Here is a 21,722-nt window from a genome sequence, read left to right as displayed (position 1 = left end):
AAGTATCACATTTGGTATTCATTTTGTTTTCTCTCTTATTCTTCAACATTGTGACAGCACATTGGTGCTGTCTGCTCTATTGTCCGTTGTTAGATAGTATCTCATCTTGCTGTTCTCCTTTCTCAAGCTCTTCTGAGTGATCAATCCATTTCATCTTTGTCTGTGTTAAATCATCTCTGTTTAGATCCTCGTCACGACTCTCTGGACTGTTTCAGTAGGGAACCAGTGGGTTGCCCCTACTTCATAATATTTAATTATTTTTCATTTTTAACATTTATCATCATCATCATCATGAGTGTGTGTGTGTGTGTGTGTGTGTGTGTGCGTGCCATGGAAGAGTGTAGAGGCCAGAAGAAAACTAGGCAGGAGTTGGTTTTTGCTTCCTGTCATTTGTGTGCTTCAGGGAATTCAACTCAAGTCAGCAGGCTTGGTATCAAGCATCTTTACCCACTTGAGTCTTCTTATTGGGCCCGTTTAATTAATTTTTCATATGCAACTGTAATGGTGTATCTAAAATGCTAGTCGAACAAACTGCAATTATAGCCAAAATAGAGCTCTCAAGTTTTAAATGAATAGTCATCATTCTTTGGTTAACCAAACTGGTATGTTCTTTCTGTCTCAACTTCATATATATATATATATATATATATATATATATATATTTACATCCATTACACAGGATATACTGTAGTCATCCCTGAGGTTTGTAAACATGCCTCTCTCTTTCTCCATGGTGTCAGTTCACATGTGCCTAGTTTGTAAGTTACAATTCTCTCTCCTTGGAGACTCAGTTCTTTTCCTAGAAAGGATGCCAGCATTCCTGGGCCTCGTCATTTGGATGTATCTCTTGTTTATCTGGATTTTAGTATCTCTTACTTTCAAGCGAGGCTCAGGAGTGCCATATTTTTGGAGATATTGTATCTTTAAAATTATGTTTATGGTGCTTTTAATAACCAATGACATCTTGGCTAGATATTAGATTCCTGATTCAATCTCTATTTTCATTTTTTATTTATTTATTTTTGCTTTTGAAACCTGCTACTCTTATCCCAATGCCTTCTGATAGTTACTGTAAAAAATACCCTGACCTAACACTGGCCTTTCTGTAGATAACTTGCTTTGTTTGCCTGAAATCCGATAGGATTCTTTATCCCTGAGGTTCAGAAAAACATCCCCATAGTATTTCCTTGGTTTAGTAGTTCTGATAACACAGAATGCCTTTGAAATCTATAGATTCTAAGCTTTATTTCAAAAAATATTATTTGCTATAAAACATCTGAATGATTTGCTTCTAAATATTTCACTCTCACATTCAGGTACCAATTGAGCCATTGCATATTCTATTTTTCTTTTTCTAGCCACACTAGTTTACATTTCCCCTGTGGACATACTTCTCTTCAGTTGGTATTTTTTTTCATCCTACTCTCTCTGTCTTTTCCAGTTTTTTGGCTTCTAATGCAGTTTCAATTTCTCTAATGTATTTTTATTAACTTTTAAACTTTTGTCATTTTATCCATTCATGAGAATTTCATATGTGCTCATGATGAAATATAAACATATACGTCCTCAGTATCTCCCCTTCACCTCCTACCACATGCCTCCAACGTGTGGCCTTCTCCCAACTTAATAACTCACTAAGTCCAGTGAGTTGTTATGTGCTTAGGTGTGCACAGAATGGAGCCATCCACTGGAGAGTCGCCATCCTATCCTTGACCCGACTGAACAGCCCTTCAACAGTAGGGCCTTGGCTTCTACACTGAATATCGATTCTCTCAATTGTCTAAAATGATGATATAAAGCTTCTCAGGGTTAGGGCTAAAGAACTTCTTTGTCTCTTGCATTTGTTTTAAAAACACTATCCATGCCCCATGCAAAGACTTTTGCTTCTCTTGTTGGTAGTCACCCTCTACAAATGATGCAGTACATTTTAAAGGCTGTTTCCACAGAAAAAGCTATGGCTTATAGGGAAAATTTAAGAAGCCGCCACAGCGGCACGGTGGCCCCAGAGAGGCTTCCACCGCCATGGTGGGTCCCACATTCGGGAGGAAACCCTATGGTTCCAGCGGCCTGAGGGCCTTGGCGGTGGCAGGCCCCAGTAACACTAGGAAGTCCTTGGTTCCAAAAAGGTTTATTGTCATGGCGGATAATAGATGGATCTAGGCGTACCCCCCAAAACTCAGGGCAGTCCCGAGTTATATAGGGAGGGAGAAAGGGGGAGGATCTGGGGGAGGCATGTTTAATTTGCTCTGCCCTCTGGCCTTCGGGCCTGAGGCCTATAGCCTGGCCTATGTAGTAATTCTATGGAGACCGTGACCACTTTTTCAGGATCCTGGGTTCTGGGGGGGCGTCGAACTCCTGCCGGTTCTCATGTAGAATCTCGCCCAGAATCTACAGAGTCTCGGTGTTCTAGACACCTGCTCCACCATGATCCAGGATACCCTTACGCAGTCCCACAAGATGGAATTTGGAAGGGACCAGGCCCCCTCCTTACAACTGGGAGGGGTTTTGTTTGTGTCTTCCCACAGGACCAACCCAAGCCTATCTGGGTCCCTGCCAGAAATGTCCGACACCACCCCGCCAACCAAGAAGATGGCCCGCCTCTCACTGACAGACCAAAATCCAAGGAAGAGGAGGAGAAGGCAGAGGAGACACCACCCCCAGAGGAGCAACAGGATCTCCTGGAAGGGCATTCATGACCTAATGACAACTGCCCAGGCCATGTGCCCTCCACAAGGCCCCCTCTCCTCCATTCTTTTGGCAGTTTTTGTCATCCTTCACGCTAACTCTGCTATCGCCCAGCCGCTCTTCCAGGTCTTGTTGTGCACGCCGCCAGCCCGTGATCCCTAGGTGTGAGCACTGCCTGACAATGGCTGACCAGTGCCACTTGTGGCTTGTGAGAGCCTCTTTCTAAGAAGATAGAGTCACAAAAGAATATTCTCACTGTATCCTTCAGTCATGTCTCCAGCATAGGATCAGCAAGAAAATGTGTGTTTTGATCTCATCCTCTGTCCTTTAGAGTGTAGGAGCAGAGAGATGCTATCTCTCGGTCCATGCAAACACAAATGCGTGTCCATCATAGACTCACATGTCATTTATTATTACTCCAAAATAAAGGGCCTACCCAACCCAACCCAACCCCCCAAAAGACTATAAGTGTTCTTGTTAGTTGGTCTTGGTTCTAGCATACGAATATCCCAAAGTACAAAGGTCTGAAGGAAACAAGAGTGTTCGGGGATCTGGAAGTCAGGGGCAGAGTTTCTAAAAGTGGCTTGTCATCATAGCTACACGCATTCCTGACAGAAATACGTAGATCCTGGAAAGGCTATAGGAAGTATTTGTGAGCTTCAGGCAGTGGTTTTCAAATATGGTTTCTGAGCCGCTAGGAGACATTTGCTATAGTAAGATAATTTAGCTAAATAATTATGTCTGCATGCTTAGAAGCTGAAGGTGGGTGAGCCAATACCAAATAAGTTCTCTGTATCAACGAATTATAGTTATGAGCTCAGGGTGATGAGAAAGACATGAGTTCAAACGGGGATGGATAATCTCTGTTAAATTGTTAACTGTCAAAAACCCCCCTCAGTTTCTTCATCTATCAAATGGGATGATAAGGGCATTCTTTTTTAATGAGAATAACCTGGGAAATTATGAGAAGGACATAAAATTTTAGATAGAAAACAGCTAGAACTGGCATATGAAAAGTCCTCAATAAACTTAGATTAATGATATGGGTTTATTGTATGTGGACATTGAAAGCAATGTATTCAGCGAGCTACTTATCTGCGTATGCAGAACAAAGGGAAACGGGATAGTGACTTTGTGGCTCAAATGGAGACCTAAAGCTTGTTTACTAGAATGATTGAATAATATCAGAGCAGGAAGCGAGTGGCCTGATTTGCCTTGGTGATATTTATGGTAATTGATTTTTTTATCACTACTGGGGAATTTTAGCCAAAAGTCAATCAGGCAATCAGAGAAGATTCAATTTTCCAATATTCAAATGATTTCATTTTACCAAAAAAAAAAAAAAAAGAGATACAGTTTGTTTTGTATTTGCAGTCAGAGTGGCAGGCTGTGAGGAAGCTCTTCGACTTCTGAATTTCTGCCTCCTTGTATTCTGCATCCAATTCACATCCAAGTCCGCAGTGCACAGAAGATCCTTTATGAACGCTGAATGACATCCATACCTATTTTGTTTCTTTTTCTACAAATTAGATGCCAGTAAAAAGCAGCTGAATTTAGCAGCATAGGTTAGCACCCCTCAGCTGATTCATTTGGAAAGCCTTTAATAACCCAGTTTCCTCTTTGTATCATTAATTTCCTTCCTCTATTTCAATCTTACTTCTTAATTAGTGCCCTATTTTCTCCTCTCTTCTTGGGATAAGCCTTTCTCTGTTGCCTCCAAAGAAGCCTTAAATTTGTCAGTTAGAACTTCTGTATACATTTTCCTGAAATCTTTAAATTATATAATTTGTGGCAGGATCCATCATCATAATACATTTTTTTTTAGAAAGTATGAAATGATGACAACCTTGATCTTTTGACTGCGCATTCACTGAAGGAGGAAAAAGCTTACATAAAGTGCAGAACTTACACTGCATACCTTTATGATCCTTGTGCCTTGTTGGTTTGTATTTATTTAAACTTATAAAATATTTAAGTTTATCTATCTATCTATCTATCTATCTATCATCTATCTATGCATCTATGTATCTATTACCTATCATCTATCAATCATCTATCTATCCATCTATCCATCTATCATCTATCTATCTATCTATCTATCTATCTATCTATCTATCTATCTATCAAATGGAAGAAAATAGAAACCTAACACAAAACACTTTCAACACAGAAAAAAAAAAAGCCATGACTTAGCCACGATTACCTCTTATCTCAGGTAAATGAAATGTCACAGCATCTTTGTTTCATCAGAGGATTCAAGTCTAACTGTATATGTTCCAATCAAGAGAAGTTTCTACCTCCATCTCCCCGATTATCTTCCCCCCTATGTACTGCTCTTTTCACCTACTCTTATTCTTTTGTGTTCTCTTTCAATCTTCCTTGGGTTGTTCCTACTCCCCATCCTCCCTCCTTCCCCATTCTTCCTCACTCTGGGGGCAGAAGATGGCAGCCAAAGTTTGAGCTCAAACTAGGTCCAGGCAGAAAAATCAATGCTCTGGTAAACACTGTTGGAAAAACAAGGTCAGACAGATATACTTTTCTATAATGAGCCCCATCAAGATCACAAAAGAGGGTGTAGTGGCTGAAGTATATCTTTAATCCCAGCCTAAAAGGATCTCTGTGAGTTCAAGGCCAGCCTGGTCTACATAGCAAGTTCCAGGTCAGCTGTGGCCACATAGTGAGACTGTCTCAATGAGTTAATCACAACAACAACAAAAAAACTACATCATCATTATCATAACCATCCACTATCACCACCACCACCACCACAACAACAACAGGGCAAAAACAAAAGACAAGTCAACAAATAAAAGATAGCAAACCTCTGTCTATGGCTGCTCTGATTGTCTCACTCATACAGCACATCTGAAAGGACACAGGAGACATCCTGACACTAGGTCCAGTACTTGACAAGACGAGTTTGTAAATGGTGTCTAGAACTGCTTAGAAACAGACATCCAAGGGCAAACCCATAAGCCTTAAATCCCACAGAGAACTTGCTTTCTAGTCATAAATGGAAGTTGTTTTAAGTCACCAAATATATAGATACCATATTAAAATGAAGAAATTATTCATTTATATGGGCCATTGGTGCCTTATTTGTTATAAAGAGACAGATGGCTATCTCTTCTTTTAAGTTCCCGTATTCAGACAACAGGGGTATATTATTAGTTCCACAAGTGATCACATATAATAGCTTGAGCCACGGAAGGGCAGGAGACCACACAAGCTCTGAAAGACCGTCTGAGTGGTTTGCAGCCTAAGCCTGAATGGATGGATAGCACACATTTCTTTTGATTCCCACCACAGAGGAGTTTATGTTTCACTTCAGTGACCGTGATTGGATTCTGCTTCTCGTCTTCTGGCGTGCTACACAATTCTCCAGGAAACATGATAAAAATCGAAGCGTGGTTTATTGGCGTGTGTTTTTGAGATACAATGAAAAAAATGCTGCGGCTGAATGTCCTCGGTAATCTTGGTTATTTTTCTGTCACGGTGGGCATTAACAATTTTTCTGCATAACTTAAAGTGAATAAAGACAGAGTGTGGAAGTTTTTGTATGCCCACCGTTCTTTCATCTGCAGAAGGAGGTGGCAACGTAGTAATAACCATATAATTTCCCCACAATGTGTTATTTTAGTGATCGGCACTTTCAGAGACATTTCATTTCTAGAGAAACAAGATTCTGAGTACCTGTTGTCTGCAAGGAAGGTTTTAATGCAGCAGGACTCTGTCAGTTTTTCCTCCGTACTTCTTAATCCTTACAGTGAGACTCATCCCCCCTCCTCCCTTTTAGTAGGACGGACGCTGTGGTGTTTATTAGGATTGTGCTATTTGCAGTTTAATTATTAAATTGTCCCCTAGAAGGAAATGCATGGATCAGGAGAACAGAGGCCGGATGTAGCCTATTTTCTCTTACTGCATCTAAGTATAGAAATGGTTAATTTTATACAGTGCAATTCAGATACATGATTAACTGAGTGACTAGTGATGGTCACTTAAAAATAAATTGAAGATTTTGAAAGTTGTGTTTTGAAAGTATTTTGGTATAAGGAACGAAAAACCCACGTCTACTTTAGAGCCTTAGGACTTTATCACTTAGTAAGTCAAGTTTTAAACAGGTAAACCTTCTTCCTATATATGAAGAAAATCCTTGAAAACTCCCTTCTTCCTCTTTAGTCTAAAATCTGGCTGCTAAACCTTAAATGCTACTTTGAAATTTTGGTCCTTATTTGACATTATTACCTGCTCGTGTTCCATGCTAGAGATACACTCAAAAGAAAAAAAAAATCCTGGCAGCCCTGTATTTTATGAGAAATGGAGCTTGAATTTTTTGAGTCAAGTGATTTATCTGGGCTATCCTGTTGATTGCTCTCTGTAATACTGAATCAGACAGGAAGCTAATCCGATTTTATTAAAACGGATGGAAATACCGGCTACATTATTTTTGACTTTGTTATTTATCCTTGAGGACCACAGATGAAATAAAATTTGTCCATAACTTTGTACCAATACCAGAAACACTATTTTAAACGTTCAAATCGAATTTCCATTTTCCACCTCTGTATGCCCAGACCTATACATAGTGCCAAGAACGCAGTGAGAATTCAATAAATATATTTTAGAAATAAATTTCAGTGTAAACATTTTTGAGCTTCTCTTTATCTGAGAGTATTACTTTCTGTGCAGATTAACTAATGAAGTCATAAATAAGTTTTAATCAGGGCCCAAGATTTTTGTGAGAGCTACTAAAAGCCAAGGTTCTTATTCACCGAAGGAAAACAGGAAAACTGCCATTCCCAGGTGGGAACTAGGCCAGGGGCATCTCATACCAACACCTTTCATTCAGCTCTTCCCTGGATAACACAGAAGTTCCTGGCGTTTTAGCAAAGCCTGCGTGTACAGGTGGGGGCCCCAGATGCCCTTGTTGTAAACATGTCTAGATTTCTCAGCTCACCTCGCTGTGACCCCTTCTTTCATTTTTCTAGTTATTATAAATAAGGTCACTCCAGACTCCCCAACCCCCGCCATGTGTGGGAACTACAATGGACGAAACAGAGAAAACATGTGCTTTCCTTACTGTCTTTTATCAAACTTTTGGGTTCTGTTCAGATGGATGCGTTTGCGATCCAGTCTTTGGGATGGTTGTTAGTTTTGCATTGACTCCCGAGGATGGCGAACCCTTACTATAAAGACACACCGAATAACTGATAGGGTGTTTACGCTTCAGACCTAGAGGCTAAATATGTTTCTCTTGAGAATCAAAAAGCGTTTCTGCTGACTCACTCCAACCAGCCACTGACAGAAATCCCAGCGTTGATGCTCCCAACTGCACAGCGTGACCGAGACCACCCTCTCCCCACCCCATGGGTTTCTCTTACCGGTTTGGAAACTGACCGGGTGTTGTGATGCATCCGACTTCCATTTGTGTTCTTCTTGTTACTCCCTCACCATTGCTAGTTGGGCTAAGCGGAGAGCCTGCGAGCTGAAGCCTTGTTTAGTCACCTGGAGCTAGCCGACTGCTACTATTTCTAGAGACTCTGCGGAGCCCAGGTCTACAGCCGCAGCCTGTGCTGTCCCAGGAGACGCTCCAGGTGCTTGCTGTTTCAATAGTTTACTAGCATTGAAATTTCATGGTGGTTTGTTTCATAGTAATTAACAAAACTGTAAAATGAGAACTTTACGAACTGTGGACCAGGCATGTTGTATGAGAATTGTTTTCTTTTTTTTTCTTTTCTTGATTTTGAAAGAAAATATTCATTTATTAGATATTTTAAGAAAAAAGTAAAATTTTTTTTAAAGTTCCACCGTCTTCGTGAATAATTTTCCTACTGGGTAATAGGGATCTTATAGACATCTAATTTTAACTCACTTTAGGACTTAGAAAACAGATTGATATTAATTAATTTAATTTAATTAATATTCACATATATATTGAAGAGGAAATTCAAGTGACTGATAACAAATCCAAGTAATGAATTAGAGATTCTAATATATGCTGGTGAGATTCAGAAACCAATTTTCCCCTACCATATCATGTGAGTTTAATACATGACTTAAGATAAATGATTGTTACAATTATTACTATTAGAGACATATTTAGTTTGAAAACAAAACAGAGCAAAGGAAAGGAAAATATTTTCTTTGTCTATAAGTGCTAACCTCATTTTCTTAGAGTAAGATTCGTTGAAACACTTTGAAGAATCTCACAGGCTCCGACATCAAGATACATGGCAGAACTCGAGTAAGACTTCAATAAAGCTTAATTATTTATACATTACTGGCAGCAAGGTAAATTAATTTTTTAAAGAGTACCCGAGCACTCCCAACAGTCTTAAAAATGTTCACGATCTTTGATCCAACAATTTCCTACCTGAAAATGTACTAACGGAATGACTTCAGTGAATAGACATTAAGTACTAAGATTTTCTTGGCTAAATTTTAATTTTAAAACTCAGGGAATTTTAAGGAACATCAGTAGCCAAAGCATAAACACTTTTTGGTATGTCAGTGGGAGGTAATTTTTGGTTAATTCTCTCTCTCTTTCTTTATATCACTAATTTGGCCCTGTCTGCTAGAGCTTTCTGATCTACCTCAAATGTCCTGGGATAGTCTTCATACTGAAGACTTTCGGGCTCAAGGGTTTACACTTATAACGTTAGCACTTGGGAGGCACAGGCAGGGGGATCTGTAAGTGAAACAGAGGGCGCCAGAAAGCACCCTGCATTGTGACCTGCATTGTGGAGACTGTCTCAGGAAAGAAACTTGAGAATATCACCCTGAGTGAGGTAACCCAGGCCCAAAAGGACATGGGTGGTATACACTCACTAGCCATAAGATAGAGGATACCCATGGTACTGGGTATCGCATTGGCTGTCAGTCAACCAAGGGTGAGTTGCTATTTCCGGTGTGCATCCCTCAGCCTTCATCCTGCTGACCCGTCAGCAGCGCTGGTGTGCCACCTCATGGGCGGTTCCTTACTTCTGATAGTCTTTCCACACGCGGCTCCAAGGCCTCGCCCTCTCTCAGGGTTGCTTCTTTTCTGCCAGTTCTTTTCGAGTCTACTCTTACTTTTCCAAACTCTTCCACACTGGCGAGCCTAGTGCTCAATTCTTAGTCTCTTCTGTTTCCTCTAAACCACAGTCTCAGATTAACCAGAAAATTATCCCCGAGGGCTTAATGCTTGCCCTGCTAACTGTGACAGGCATACCCATGTAGATGTTGGGTCTAACCCTCTGACCCCTGCCCTCTCCACTCACTCAAGATTGGCTCTTTCCTTCTGTCTCTTCTTTTTATAGCTGGAACCTTCAAGTGCTTAAGCAAAACAAAACAAAATGCCCAAATTAAACCAAACCACGATATCATTCCTTCCTACTTCCTTTTCCTTGTGTCCTACTGTTGGTAACTGAAGTCCATTCTGTCCGTGGACCACAGTCACAGCAACATCACTTCCAACAACCCTCGCCATCATTACCTCACTTCCATCAATTATTATGGATCATAGTGGCAGGCTTCTAATTGGTCTCCCTGCTTCCAGCTTCCTTTTGCCTCTGCACAAAGCTGAGTGACTTTTTTTTTTTTAAATCACAAATTAGATCATGTCAGTACTATCTTAAAACTCTCCGGGGGCATCTTGACTTGTTCAGAGTAAAATTAGAATCTGACATGGCCCTGTTTGAGCGCTGTCTTAGCCGCTCCCCCTCCCTCCATCCTTGTCATTTCCCCTTTAATTTCAGTATTTTTTTCCTGTGTATATGTATATGGTATGAGTGCATGTGTACGTACTTGTGTGTTTGTACATGCATGGGTGCACATGGGTTGAGTGCATGTTCGTGCTGGTGGATGTGGCGCTTGAGGGTAGATGTTAGGAATCGTCCCCTTCTTGTCTTCCGCCAAATTCTTTTGCTATGAGGCAGACTCAGGGCAAGCTGATAAGGCTAGTCTAGCTAGAACGCATGCTCTAGGCACGTGCCTTCCAAAACTTGACTTATAAGTGGGCTGCCACACCCACCCAGCCTTTATAGATTATAGGGATCCGAACTCAGGTACTCATGACTGCACAGCAAGGGCTTTAACTGAAGAATGATCCCCCAGCCCTTTAGGTGTTCTAGTCTCATCTCTTCCAACACACCTAACTCCCTCTACTGGAAGGCCTTTGCACTGGTGGCCTCACTAATAGAAACTTTTGCTAACATACTGTGGGGCCCAGTGTCTCACTCAATTCAGATTTCTGTTAAGACACTACTCCTGCAAAGGTCTTCCAATGAGAATTTTTTTTTAAAAAAATATTATCTTGTCTGTCATTGTCTGCCTTCTTAGTACTTAAGTCTTAACCAGGATGAGCTATCTGCCGTGGTGAACCTGCACCTGATGTGGGTGCTGGGATCTGAACTCAGCCCCCCCCCCACCCCCTGCAGGAGCAGCGGGTGCTCTTAACTACTGAGCTATTTGCCCAGCTCTCTATTTTCCAACATTATAGGATTGATACGAACCGTGTCCATCCCTTGAAATGACGGTCTGTCCATGTGCAGATTCAGAATGACCTGCTAGAATTAAAGATGCGTAAGCTAGAAAAAAGATAGTTCCATGTCTATGAATGGTTAAGGAGTTTCTCATGAAAGAAGTTGTCCTAAGGGGAAGTGAGGACTAGGTCTCCAAAAGGAAGATTGAAGGACAAGAACCTAGAAAATGAGAGAGAGAGAGAGAGGGAGAGAGAGAGAGAGTCAAAAGTTGTGAGAGAACTCCACACACATCATGCCCTACATAATCCAAAAAGCTGTGCTGCTTTGCTCTTTTGTAATATACAAAGGAATACATGCTAATGTCAGAGGGGAGGCAGGAGGAGAATCCCCTGCCATTGGTGCTCAGCTTCACCCAGTGATGTGCTTCGGGTTTGGGGCCTCAGAAGCATCATTGGTACAAATTCCAAAAGCATCAGATACTCAAAGCCCAACCCAGCTGCAGGAAGCCATCGCCACTGTTAAGAACCATAGTCATTTTCTAGGCTCTGGAAGCCCAGGAGTACGTGGTGATGAGGAAAAAGAGCAGAAAACCTCCCCCGTACATGTGCTGAATGAAACTAAAGGAACTGTTGGCGTTGTTGAGGTGTTCCTGAGAAATGTCAGAGGGGGAACACTGAAGAGGACTGGAATTCTGGTGAGACTGAGTGTCCAGAGGCACCATGGAGGTAGGTAGCCTTGCTGCCGTGTGTAGGACAGGAAGGGTTTCTTTTGACCTTGGGGATATTGGGCATGCTGCTCTCCGGATATCACATGCTCCAGCATGGTACTCTCTTAGCCACTTTCAACTGGTTTGCTCGTCCTCATTAAAATTGCAGTTTAATTTACTTTTGTCCAGAGCCCCCTTTGCCATGCTCTTAAATTCAGTCTATTTCTGAACCTAAAAACCCTTCCCCTCCTTCCCTCCCTCCATCCCTTCCTCCCTCCTTCCTTCCCTCCCTCCCTCCCTTCTTCCCTCCCTCCCTCCCTCTTTTCCTCTTTATACATTCTCTCTTTCCTTCTCGTTCCTTTTTTTCTTTCTCTTTCTTTCTTCAAGTAGAGTACATACTGGTGCACGTGCACGTTTGTGACTATGGAATTAGAGGCCCCACAGTTGACCTGGACAGCCTGTCCTTTTAAATCTCTCTCCTCCTTATTCAGGCAGAACTCCTCACTGAATCTGGAGCCTAGCTGGGCAATCCCTGCCAGCCTAGCTGGGCAGCTTGCCCCAGTAGTCTTCGGTGTTTGCCTCTTGAGGGTCTGAATTCTGGTTCAGATGCTCACGTGACAAACATTTATTCACTGAGCCATCTTCTTGGTCTAGAATAATATTTTAAACTATAACCATGATATATATATATATATATATTTATATATTAATAAATATATAAGTGAGTTGTCAGACAATGAGAGTAGCTTCAAAACACAACAGGAGGAAATGAGATCAACTTAAGATGACTTTCTAACAAGACATAGACAGAAACTTCACAATAACACCAGAATATAATGAGATCACTTCTCATCCGTGAACGTGTGAGGGTAAATTTACATGTCTGTTATTAACTCATCAAAATTCCTCTGAGTACATTATTTCCTAACTCTTATTACCATGTGATCAAAAACAGCCTCATCATTCATTATTCATAGGCCCCATTAGAATGTGTATAAACACCATTTCTGTCTGCATTGCGTTGAACTAGAGATATATAGGACGGCTTTAAAAGTTACCATTTTGTTTATTCTGAGGGCAGAGGCAAAAATCACAGATTCATCACCCTTAGGAGAATCATCATCCCGGTCTTAAAACACGTTTTCCAAAGCATCTTATCTGATGTGCATTCTGTATAGAGTTTGATTTTTTTTTTTTTAAATACTTCTGGGTATCTGCGGTTTGGAGGAGGTTAACTATTAAATAACACATTTGCAAACACATTCTTATGATTTCTATATGCTCAAAATGTATTTTTTAGATTTTTAATAACAGATAATCTGTCTTCTAGTCCCTTGAATCTCCCCCCCCACCTCACCCTGTCTAGTATAACAGAAGTAAGAATATATGAACCTCATCAGAGTAGACAATACATTTTGGGCTTATTTATGATTTCAAAGCCTTGTAAGCACTGGCTATATAATTATGGATTAAATCTTATCAAGTGCCAATTAAAGTGCCAAGTGCCAATTAGCACCTTTGCCTTTAAGGTGAAATAGATATTTGGCTTCTAAATATTATCTGTGTTTTGATTTAATATAATTAGTAATTTTATCAGTGCTAAACATAATTCTGGAAATGGAGGGAAATTGCAGGCATAGATAAATGAATTAGATGCTTTCCATACACCTGAAAATGAATTAGTAAGCTAGAAAACGGATCGTTTTCCATTTGAGCCTTACATTATTAAGGGATCACAGTAGATATCAAATAAGCCGAAAACCAAGTTAACTAGATTTCACATAGGTTATGCTGCCACATTAAAAACCATAGTTCCTGTAAAAAGTAGTCAGGGTTTCTGATTTAGACCATAAAGAACACACTACAAACCAAGCAACAACCAAGCATGGGACGTGAATAAATTATACCAAGTCCTAATTTCTCTCGCTCATTCTGTACTCTTTGGTACATCCTTTCTGTGTCTTTGGTTCGTATTGTTTTGTTGATTTGGAAGAGCTGTCTACTAGATTCACTCAGCAAATATTTCATGAGTTTCCAATGTGTGTCAAGCACCGGATTCCCTGAGAAGATGTGGTTGCGAAGGCCTCTCGGGCGCAGGGGAGACAGTTTTCTTTTCCTCATCCAGGGCAAATCTCCTCAGTTAGGTTCCCATCCTATGTTCCGTTCGCAAGAATTCTCTTTTGCTTGTTTCCTGCATCATTGTTTTCTCCATCACTGACGGATTGATCCTCGTAGCATATAAACATTTGTAAGCTTTCTTGAAAATAAAGCCATACGGTCTGCTTCTCTACTTAGCTGTTAAATCCTTTCCTTTGTTGAGAAAAAAAAAATTGTTTTTCTTCCTGAGAACTATTCACACGAAATATTCTCAAGCAAATCAGACATGGCCTGTACCTTACGACTACCTGTGTTTCATTCGTCTCTCATCTGACAGTGCCCCGGAAGTGGAAAGGAACCAATCCTGTTAAGATCACTAAGTCTCTGTAGGGCCACGCCCTCTTAAGTGGCCTCCATTAGAGCCATACGCAGTAGACATCTGCGTGTCCCCGTCTTTCTCAGCAGCAGTTTGACACAGAGGATTTCTCTTTCCTCCTGAAAACTTTGTTCTCTTAGTTTTCATGACACTGTATGGTCCTGCTTTTTTCCAACTTCCTGTTAAATATCCATCCTCAGATAAGCTGCTCTAATCCTGCTTTCTAAAGAAGGGACTTCCTCACCTTCTTAAGACGTGATATGTATCTTCTATTCGCCTTCCCTCCACGTCTAATCTAAGTGTGTAGGTGTGTATGATAACAGAGTCGCTTTGTCTTTCTTATTCCTGTATCTGTTGTAACTCCTGATGTATAGGTCCTCAAAAACTTTAGATGTTGTTCTAGTTTATCTATCCTGTGAGGAATTCAATCATCACGGAGACAGCCATTGCAGAATCTTTACGCTCACTTTTTGTTAGTACTAATGCTTGCCTTTACCATCCCTGTGAGTTTCAAAAGTTTTTATTCTGAGAGGACTGGCCTCAGGCACACCAGGAAAAGCACTATACCACTGTGTATATCTTCTGTCCTCTTTTAATCTCTCTCTCTCTCCCTCCCTCCCTCCCTCCCTCTCTCTCTCTCTCTCTCTCTCTCTCTCTCTCTCTCTCTCTCTCTCCTCTCCTCTCCCTTCCCCCTCCCCCTTCTCTCTCCTTCTTTCTTTTTGGCTCAAAAATCTTTTTGGTAGACAAATGGGTAAAAGAAAGCAGAGAAAACACAGAATGGAAATAAATGGAAAATACCAGAAAGTGAAAAACAAAATGAAGGAGACAGGAAAGAGGCATCTTGGGACTCCAGCTGAGGATTACAGGGGTTCCAAGAGCAGCTAATCCCCTGATAACAGTACAGAAACTCGAAGGTTCGCCTACCCCCTGACCATGCCTGTCCACATTAACCTTTCTTTATCCTGAAGAGAACGTCCAACTTACTTCATAGATCAAAAAAAAACCATTTAGTTACATGAGAAACTGTGTTGAAAACATGCATACATGTGCCCTATGAATGTTATACATACTTATTCTAAATAAGACACCCAATTCCTGACATATAACAGATCATGTGTTATTTTATATCGATGTGCATATATTGTTCTCAGTCTCCCAAGAGCAGAAGGTTTCAAACGAAGTCCAAGAATCACATGTTTATTTCCTTGGAAAGACAGCTTTATCTTCAGATATTGACCTTAATCATGACAAGGTCTCAAAGAAATTGGTAACTGCATAAGAAACTAATATGTGTTCCTACAAACATTACCTATTACATTAAAGGGTTAATAGCACTGATACATAGATGAATGTGTTTGCAAGATACACATACGCTATATTATAAGAATTTCACAAAGTAGCAGAAATCCCATTCTTTTTTTCAGAAATAATATCAGAAACATTCTCGCTGATGAGAGAATGAACATCCGAGGTGTTTGGTTTATTTATCTCAAGGAGAATGTGGATTATTATCAGTCCCAGTCCAAACCATGTTTTGTAAATGTATGGAATCCTAAATAATCCAAGCCACAGGCTTTGACACATATAGGGCCAGTCATAGAGCAAGACCCTAAGGAAGAGCGATACGAACCCATTTTGCAGCCAGCTCTTTTAGTTGGCCGCTCAACAGACACATCATGACAGGCAATGCAAAAGCAGCAGACAGTCAGAGAGTGATTAAAGTGCACGATGGTCTACGGGATTCTGTTCTCTCTTCTGTCTAGGCTACCTGGTGGTGCAACAAGTGTCCGGAAACATGGTAGGTGTCCATGTTGAGTGTGCTACTGAACGACAGTACATGTGGGCATATACTTGAATTCTGACGTCTTGCTCAAGCAAATCACCAAGAATACCCAGTCCAAAGAAACACATCATTAAAGCAGGCAAGGCCACGAGCCGATCACACGTATCCCTTCAGACGTATCTAAACCATTCGCATCTGGAGTTGAGACACACGGTTCTCTTTTCTGTGATGTGACTGGAGAGCTTCATATGGAGTTTCCCGAGCGCTTACGGAGTAAGAAACAGTATCAGAGAGAGATCAGAGCAAGATGCTACACTGGGCCAGGGATTAAAACAACAGAAGGGACTAAGGAGAAATTTGGGCACGTAGGGTTTACGTGATGGATAACGAGATGCTAGCACTTTGACTGCATGGGTTGTTGTGTCCTGCTTGTGTTTAACACATTGACTATTTCATCTTTAAAATCATCACGCTGGGTGTGGTGGTACACACTCGTAACCGTGGCACTCAGTGGGCAGATGCGGGAGGATCTTATCTGAGGCTTTCCTGAGCTCTATAGAGAGATCCTGCCTCAAAACAAACAAACAAACAACAAAACAGCCCTGAGAAGCCAGTACAGTTATTATCACTCACTAATGAGCCAACAGTCTCAAGAGTATTAGCAACTTCCCTCAGGCCGTGTGTCTACTAACCCCAGCACGCTTTCTCCCCCTTGGCACACATAAATGAGATTTAGTAAAAGGTCAAAGATATACTTAAATCCATATTAATAATAATTTAAAAAAGAATGGAAATATTATAATGCGAGTTAGATGGAAATAGAATAACGACTACACAGTAAGACGAATAGTTTTTTTTTTTTAACCCTAAATCTTCTTCAAAGTGCAAAAGCTGGGTAGTCACTTTATATTTCTGGAATTGATTGTCTCAGGTCAGAATGTATAAAGATGCATTCTACAATATTGAAACTCGCGGTCACGTGTCAACCTGACTGGACCACAGGGTACCCAGATATTCAGTTAAACATTGTTGTGAGCGTGTCTATGGGGTCATTTCTGGATAGGATTGTCAGCCGAAGCAGAAGCTCCGGTTAAGCATCGTTCTCAGGGTAGGTGGGCTTCCTCCAAATTATGAAAATTAAGAGAATTCACACTCCCTGTGTGGTTGTTTTTGAGTCAGTCCTTCAGAACTGGATGTAGAACGTACACCATAACCTCTTTCGTTTCTCCGACCTTTGAACTCCTATCGGAAGTGTTCCATTAAGTCTCCCGCATCTCCACCTTGAAGATCAAAGATCTTATTCTTATCCCGTGCCACATTAGCAAAATCCTCATAATAAATCTCATTATTTATGGACATCTCCATTTTGTGGCTTCTGTTCCTCCAAAGAACCCAGGTGGGTCCATCCCTCTGATAATACCAAGGACTGGAAGCATGATTGGACTCTTCCTCTTATATCTTCTTTGTACTTGTAGAAAAATTTGGCTTCCATCTTTAAGCTCTGAGGAGAAAGCAGACGGTGCAGAGGTGTAGTGGAGTAGGTTGTGGCTACCAAGGAGAATATTTCTCGGGAAACTGTGTCACTTTGTCTTTAGTCCACATTGTTGAAGAACATGCTTGTGCGACTCAAAGTGTCACCAGCCATGACGTTGGCTCCTGACAGCCAAGAAAGAATATGAGATCACAGAATTCCCACTGAAGGGAAACAAATGTTAGCATGAAAAGAAATTTTTGATCACCCAGAGTACAGTAGCTCCAGCTTAAAGGTGCTGTCTGTGCAAACTTAGATTTTTTTTAAGTTAAACACCTTTATTCAGAAGCTGTATTTTCACAGATGTCCTTTCATGATTCACCAAATACTATCAATTTACCCCACCACATAGGTAAGTATATTGAGGAGAGGTGTGTAGAAATCAAATTTTGCAGAAAATGAAGACTAGCTATATCATGTATGGCCGTTAAAGGGGTTTTGAATATTACTGGCAGTAACTAGATAACGGGTTTCTTGTGTAATTCTAAATGCAGTTGTATATTTTAAAAATCATATTAAAACGTTTTTGTGTGTGCTATTTGTTTCTGTGGGAGCAGACATGATCATGTGGAGATCAGAGGACATTTGCAGAGGTTGCTTTTCTCCTTTTGCTGTGTGAGTTCTGAGGATTAAATGTATATCATCAGACTTGATGGCCAGCATCTTGGCTTACTAAGACATTGTCCCATCCCTGTTACAGTGTTAAAAATTATGTTAGAAAATAATTACATAAACGAAGAACAATGAACATAAATAAAGCATTTGTGCGGGTCCCGCAGCGGAAACACAGGGTAGCTTTCCACGGCAGCAGGCCCCAATAACACGAGAAAGTCCAGAGTTGCAAGAGTTTCATTGTTCATGGTATGTGATAGATGGTCTAGAAGTGCACCCCTGACTTAAATAGGGAGGGGGAAAAGAGGAGGGGCTGGGAAAAGGAATAACTTAATTAGCTACGCCCTCTGGCCTTTAGGTAACTCATGAATATGGAAATCTCTTGAGGCTGAAGCCTGTAGTCACGCCTTCTTGCAATGTTAGGTGAGACTCCTTTGGGAGGTGCTGCATATGACTATGAGGCATAGGTTAATGGAGGTCTAGACCTTGTGTAGGAGCCTGGATTCTGGGGGTGTGGCCGAACACCTGAAGTTTCTCCATTGGAGTCGGGGTTCAAGGCCCATGCCCAGCTAAGAATCAATATCCTTCCACGGCCCGATACATTTGGAGGATGGAGGCTTGAGGCTTATAGTAAGATGCGTGGGAGCATTATCTCTGGTGCTCATGTAGAGTTCCACAGAGCTCCTCTGGCTCTGTTACAGGACTGTATGAAGCAAAGGACAATCATGCTCACGGAGACAGAATGAGGTCATACAGAAATGAAATGAGAAAACCTCAGAAAGAAATGCCACTCCGTGTACTTTATCACCCATTAGAAGTCAGACCAGTTCCTTCCTTCTGACCATGATTAGGTCATTTCTGCATATTTGATGAGGAAACAGAATTGATTTTCATTCTGAGGAACCACATGCTATCTAACTTGTTGAGAGTAACTAAGGGGTGTGTGTGTGTGTGTGTGTGTGTGTGTGTGTGTGTGTGTGTGTGTATAATGTGAATCTAGGTCTTTAAGTTGTATAGTCTCTTAACATGAAGCTTCTTAGCTGGCTATGGAGTTTCATTCAGTATCTGAAGACCCCCAGTGCTAGCTAGCTAAGCAGTAACCACACTGTAAAGCCCTCAGAGCTCTGAACGCCCCCTCAGAGCACTTCTGCACAAGTAGCCTTATGGCTTGGTGAAATTTAAGAAAGTTAGTTCAAGGCCAGACCAGAAGTTAATGACGGAAATGAGGTTAGAATCAGCCTGCGTTCTGGCTTCTGGCGTTCACCACACCACCCTGGGTCTTCACATCTAGAGACACTGCTGACAGCCAGAGCAAATGTATGAACAGACAGCAGACCATGAGAATCAGCACCAGTATTTGTAAAAACTCAACTTTCATGATCAATGTCACGAAAGTCTATTTTTTTCTGGTTGTCCACTGTCCAATTTTGAAAAGCATGGTGCAATGAAAAAAAATTTTAAAAAATATTCATTCTCACTGAGAGATGGTAATTACTATTTTATCTATCTCCCTGTGGGCACATTCCATCACACATGAATAAGTTTGTGCATTTTTGCACATCCGAGACTCTACAATATTATCTTTTTGCTTTCACTTAAAAGATGCTGACATTTTATAAATTTAAAACTATGGCTTTACCTTGTCATCATGAAAATATTTCAAAATTTGCTTAATTAACCCTTATTGACAGACACATTATTTCCATTTTATCCTACGATATTCTTTGCACATGTCTTTATTTTCTTAGAAGTTAATACAGAATCCTGAGTCAAACTCTGTGCTTTCTGAAGGACATTTGCTGATTTTGCATTCACCCTAGCAGCTTATTGGCATGGCATTTCCTTCCCCATTTCCTCTTTCCTTTCTCTCTCTTCTTTTTGATGCTAGAGAACAACACAGGGGCCCTTTCCTGCTCACCACCCAGCTACTCCTGAACTCTTGGCTGCATCTCAAATGGGGTCAAAGACTTTCTGTGCTTGAGGCAAGCCTGGTTCTACTACCCTCCTTTGCCAGTGGTTGCTTTGCTTTCTGAAGCCGTGGACTACTAAAATCAATTAATTTAGACACGAATTCATTTTCAAACAGTAAGCCAGCAGTATTAGAAATTACAAATATGAGTGAGGGTTTTCTTCCTCTAAGACGGTGGTCCAAATTTGACAAACAAGATTAATTAATTTGAGACACTGGGTTAAAGCATTTATATGGGCTATCTCTAGCTTAAAGAATTTATATGGGCTATCTCATTTAACCCTCACAATTCAGTCCTACAACTGCTAGGCTTTGCATCATGCAGTCGAGGAATGGGGTGCATTGTTTAAAATTATGTATCTTATAAGTTGAGATTTGAACTATGACAGTTTGATTCTAGGACTATGTTCTTAACCATCAGGATACTTTTTTTTTTAAAAAAAGATACACAAATAGTTTTAATATTATGATGAAGTTGGTGTGTGTAGAATACAATTGTGCCAAAGCAAAACTTCTTTATGTAGTGCTGGAGACATTCTGAAGTGCTACTGTGGTTCTTTCCATGGTCAAGAGGTAAAAGAGGCACCGAGGCTATAGCTATCTCTTTCTCAGACCTGTAGGTGCCATAGTCTCATAGGCTTGAGGTAAATAACCAACGATACAATTATTTTAGCTAGGCATAAGAAGCTGGAGAGCTACACCCAGTCAGTTGCATCTTAACGCAGTTCAGATCATCTGCCTGTTGGGATCATCTGAAATGAGAGCATCCTAGAACTGGGGCTGAGTCATGATTTCTGATGTATGTGAATCCAGGGTAGGAATCTGGAGCTGTCCTACCTCATCTGTCCTAACAAAGAAAACTATATAAACTCTACTTACTGTATGAGTGACTAGACATAGCAAAGTTATGAGATGGCTTTTGTTTCCATAGTTTCTCAGTGGACCTTGAATAAGGGTAGCCCTTCCATTTAGACAGAGAAGGGATCTTTTAGAGGAATCCATAACAAGAGACACTGTGTGGATACAGAAGGAGAATGCTGTTTGGGGCATGGTGATGGTGGTAAAACGGTCTAGTTGATTAAAGATGTTGGCATGGGTGTGGGATGTAGTCTTAAGAAATAATGACTAGGAAGTGGGTCCAAACCACCAAATCTCATTAGCAGTATGCCATGAAATTGGCTTTGATTTTTTTTTTTGGTTAACTTTGGCAAACAATAAAAGTTAAATTATTTGGCACAGCAATAAAAATCCTTCATAAACGAGTCCCAAAATGTATTTGCAAATTCTCAGCATATAATTTTTGTTATCCACACATTGATACATTCCCTTGGATCCAGACATACCATAATTTCATCTGTCTATTCTCTAAATATGATGTGTCACTCGTATATCTTTTGTTTATCTGGCTGAATTGGTAGCTTACAACTCCTTCACCAAGTCTCATTTATCCCAAAAGCCCCAACTGAAGTGCTACTTCTAGTATTTAGGGATAAATTCTTAC

The 21,722-nt window shown here is 40.7% G+C and overlaps 1 protein-coding gene across 3 annotated transcripts in view; it reads right to left on the bottom strand.

Annotated features, from left to right (window-relative positions):
• The window catches only part of Ptprr (protein tyrosine phosphatase receptor type R), a 239,909-nt gene that overhangs the window by 108,874 nt on the left and 109,313 nt on the right, over positions 1–21,722 (bottom strand). Inside the window, exon 1 of one of the 3 annotated variants that reach the window (XM_028759012.1) lies at positions 8,083–8,210. The exons of 1 other annotated variant lie outside the window; for it this stretch is intronic. Coding sequence is in view for 1 of the 2 variants with exons in the window: in XM_028759011.1 (XP_028614844.1) it covers positions 8,067–8,099 (33 nt within the window). In the remaining variant the exon portion in view is untranslated. Of the gene's footprint in view, positions 1–8,066; positions 8,211–21,722 lie in introns of those variants that run through there. One more of the 3 variants, XM_028759011.1, reaches the window with a different exon arrangement.

Source organism: Grammomys surdaster, unplaced genomic scaffold, assembly GCF_004785775.1.
Source record: "Grammomys surdaster isolate TR1022 unplaced genomic scaffold, NIH_TR_1.0 126271, whole genome shotgun sequence".
NCBI classification, from domain to species: domain Eukaryota; kingdom Metazoa; phylum Chordata; class Mammalia; order Rodentia; family Muridae; genus Grammomys; species Grammomys surdaster.
This window is presented reverse-complemented; position numbering and strand designations above follow the sequence as displayed.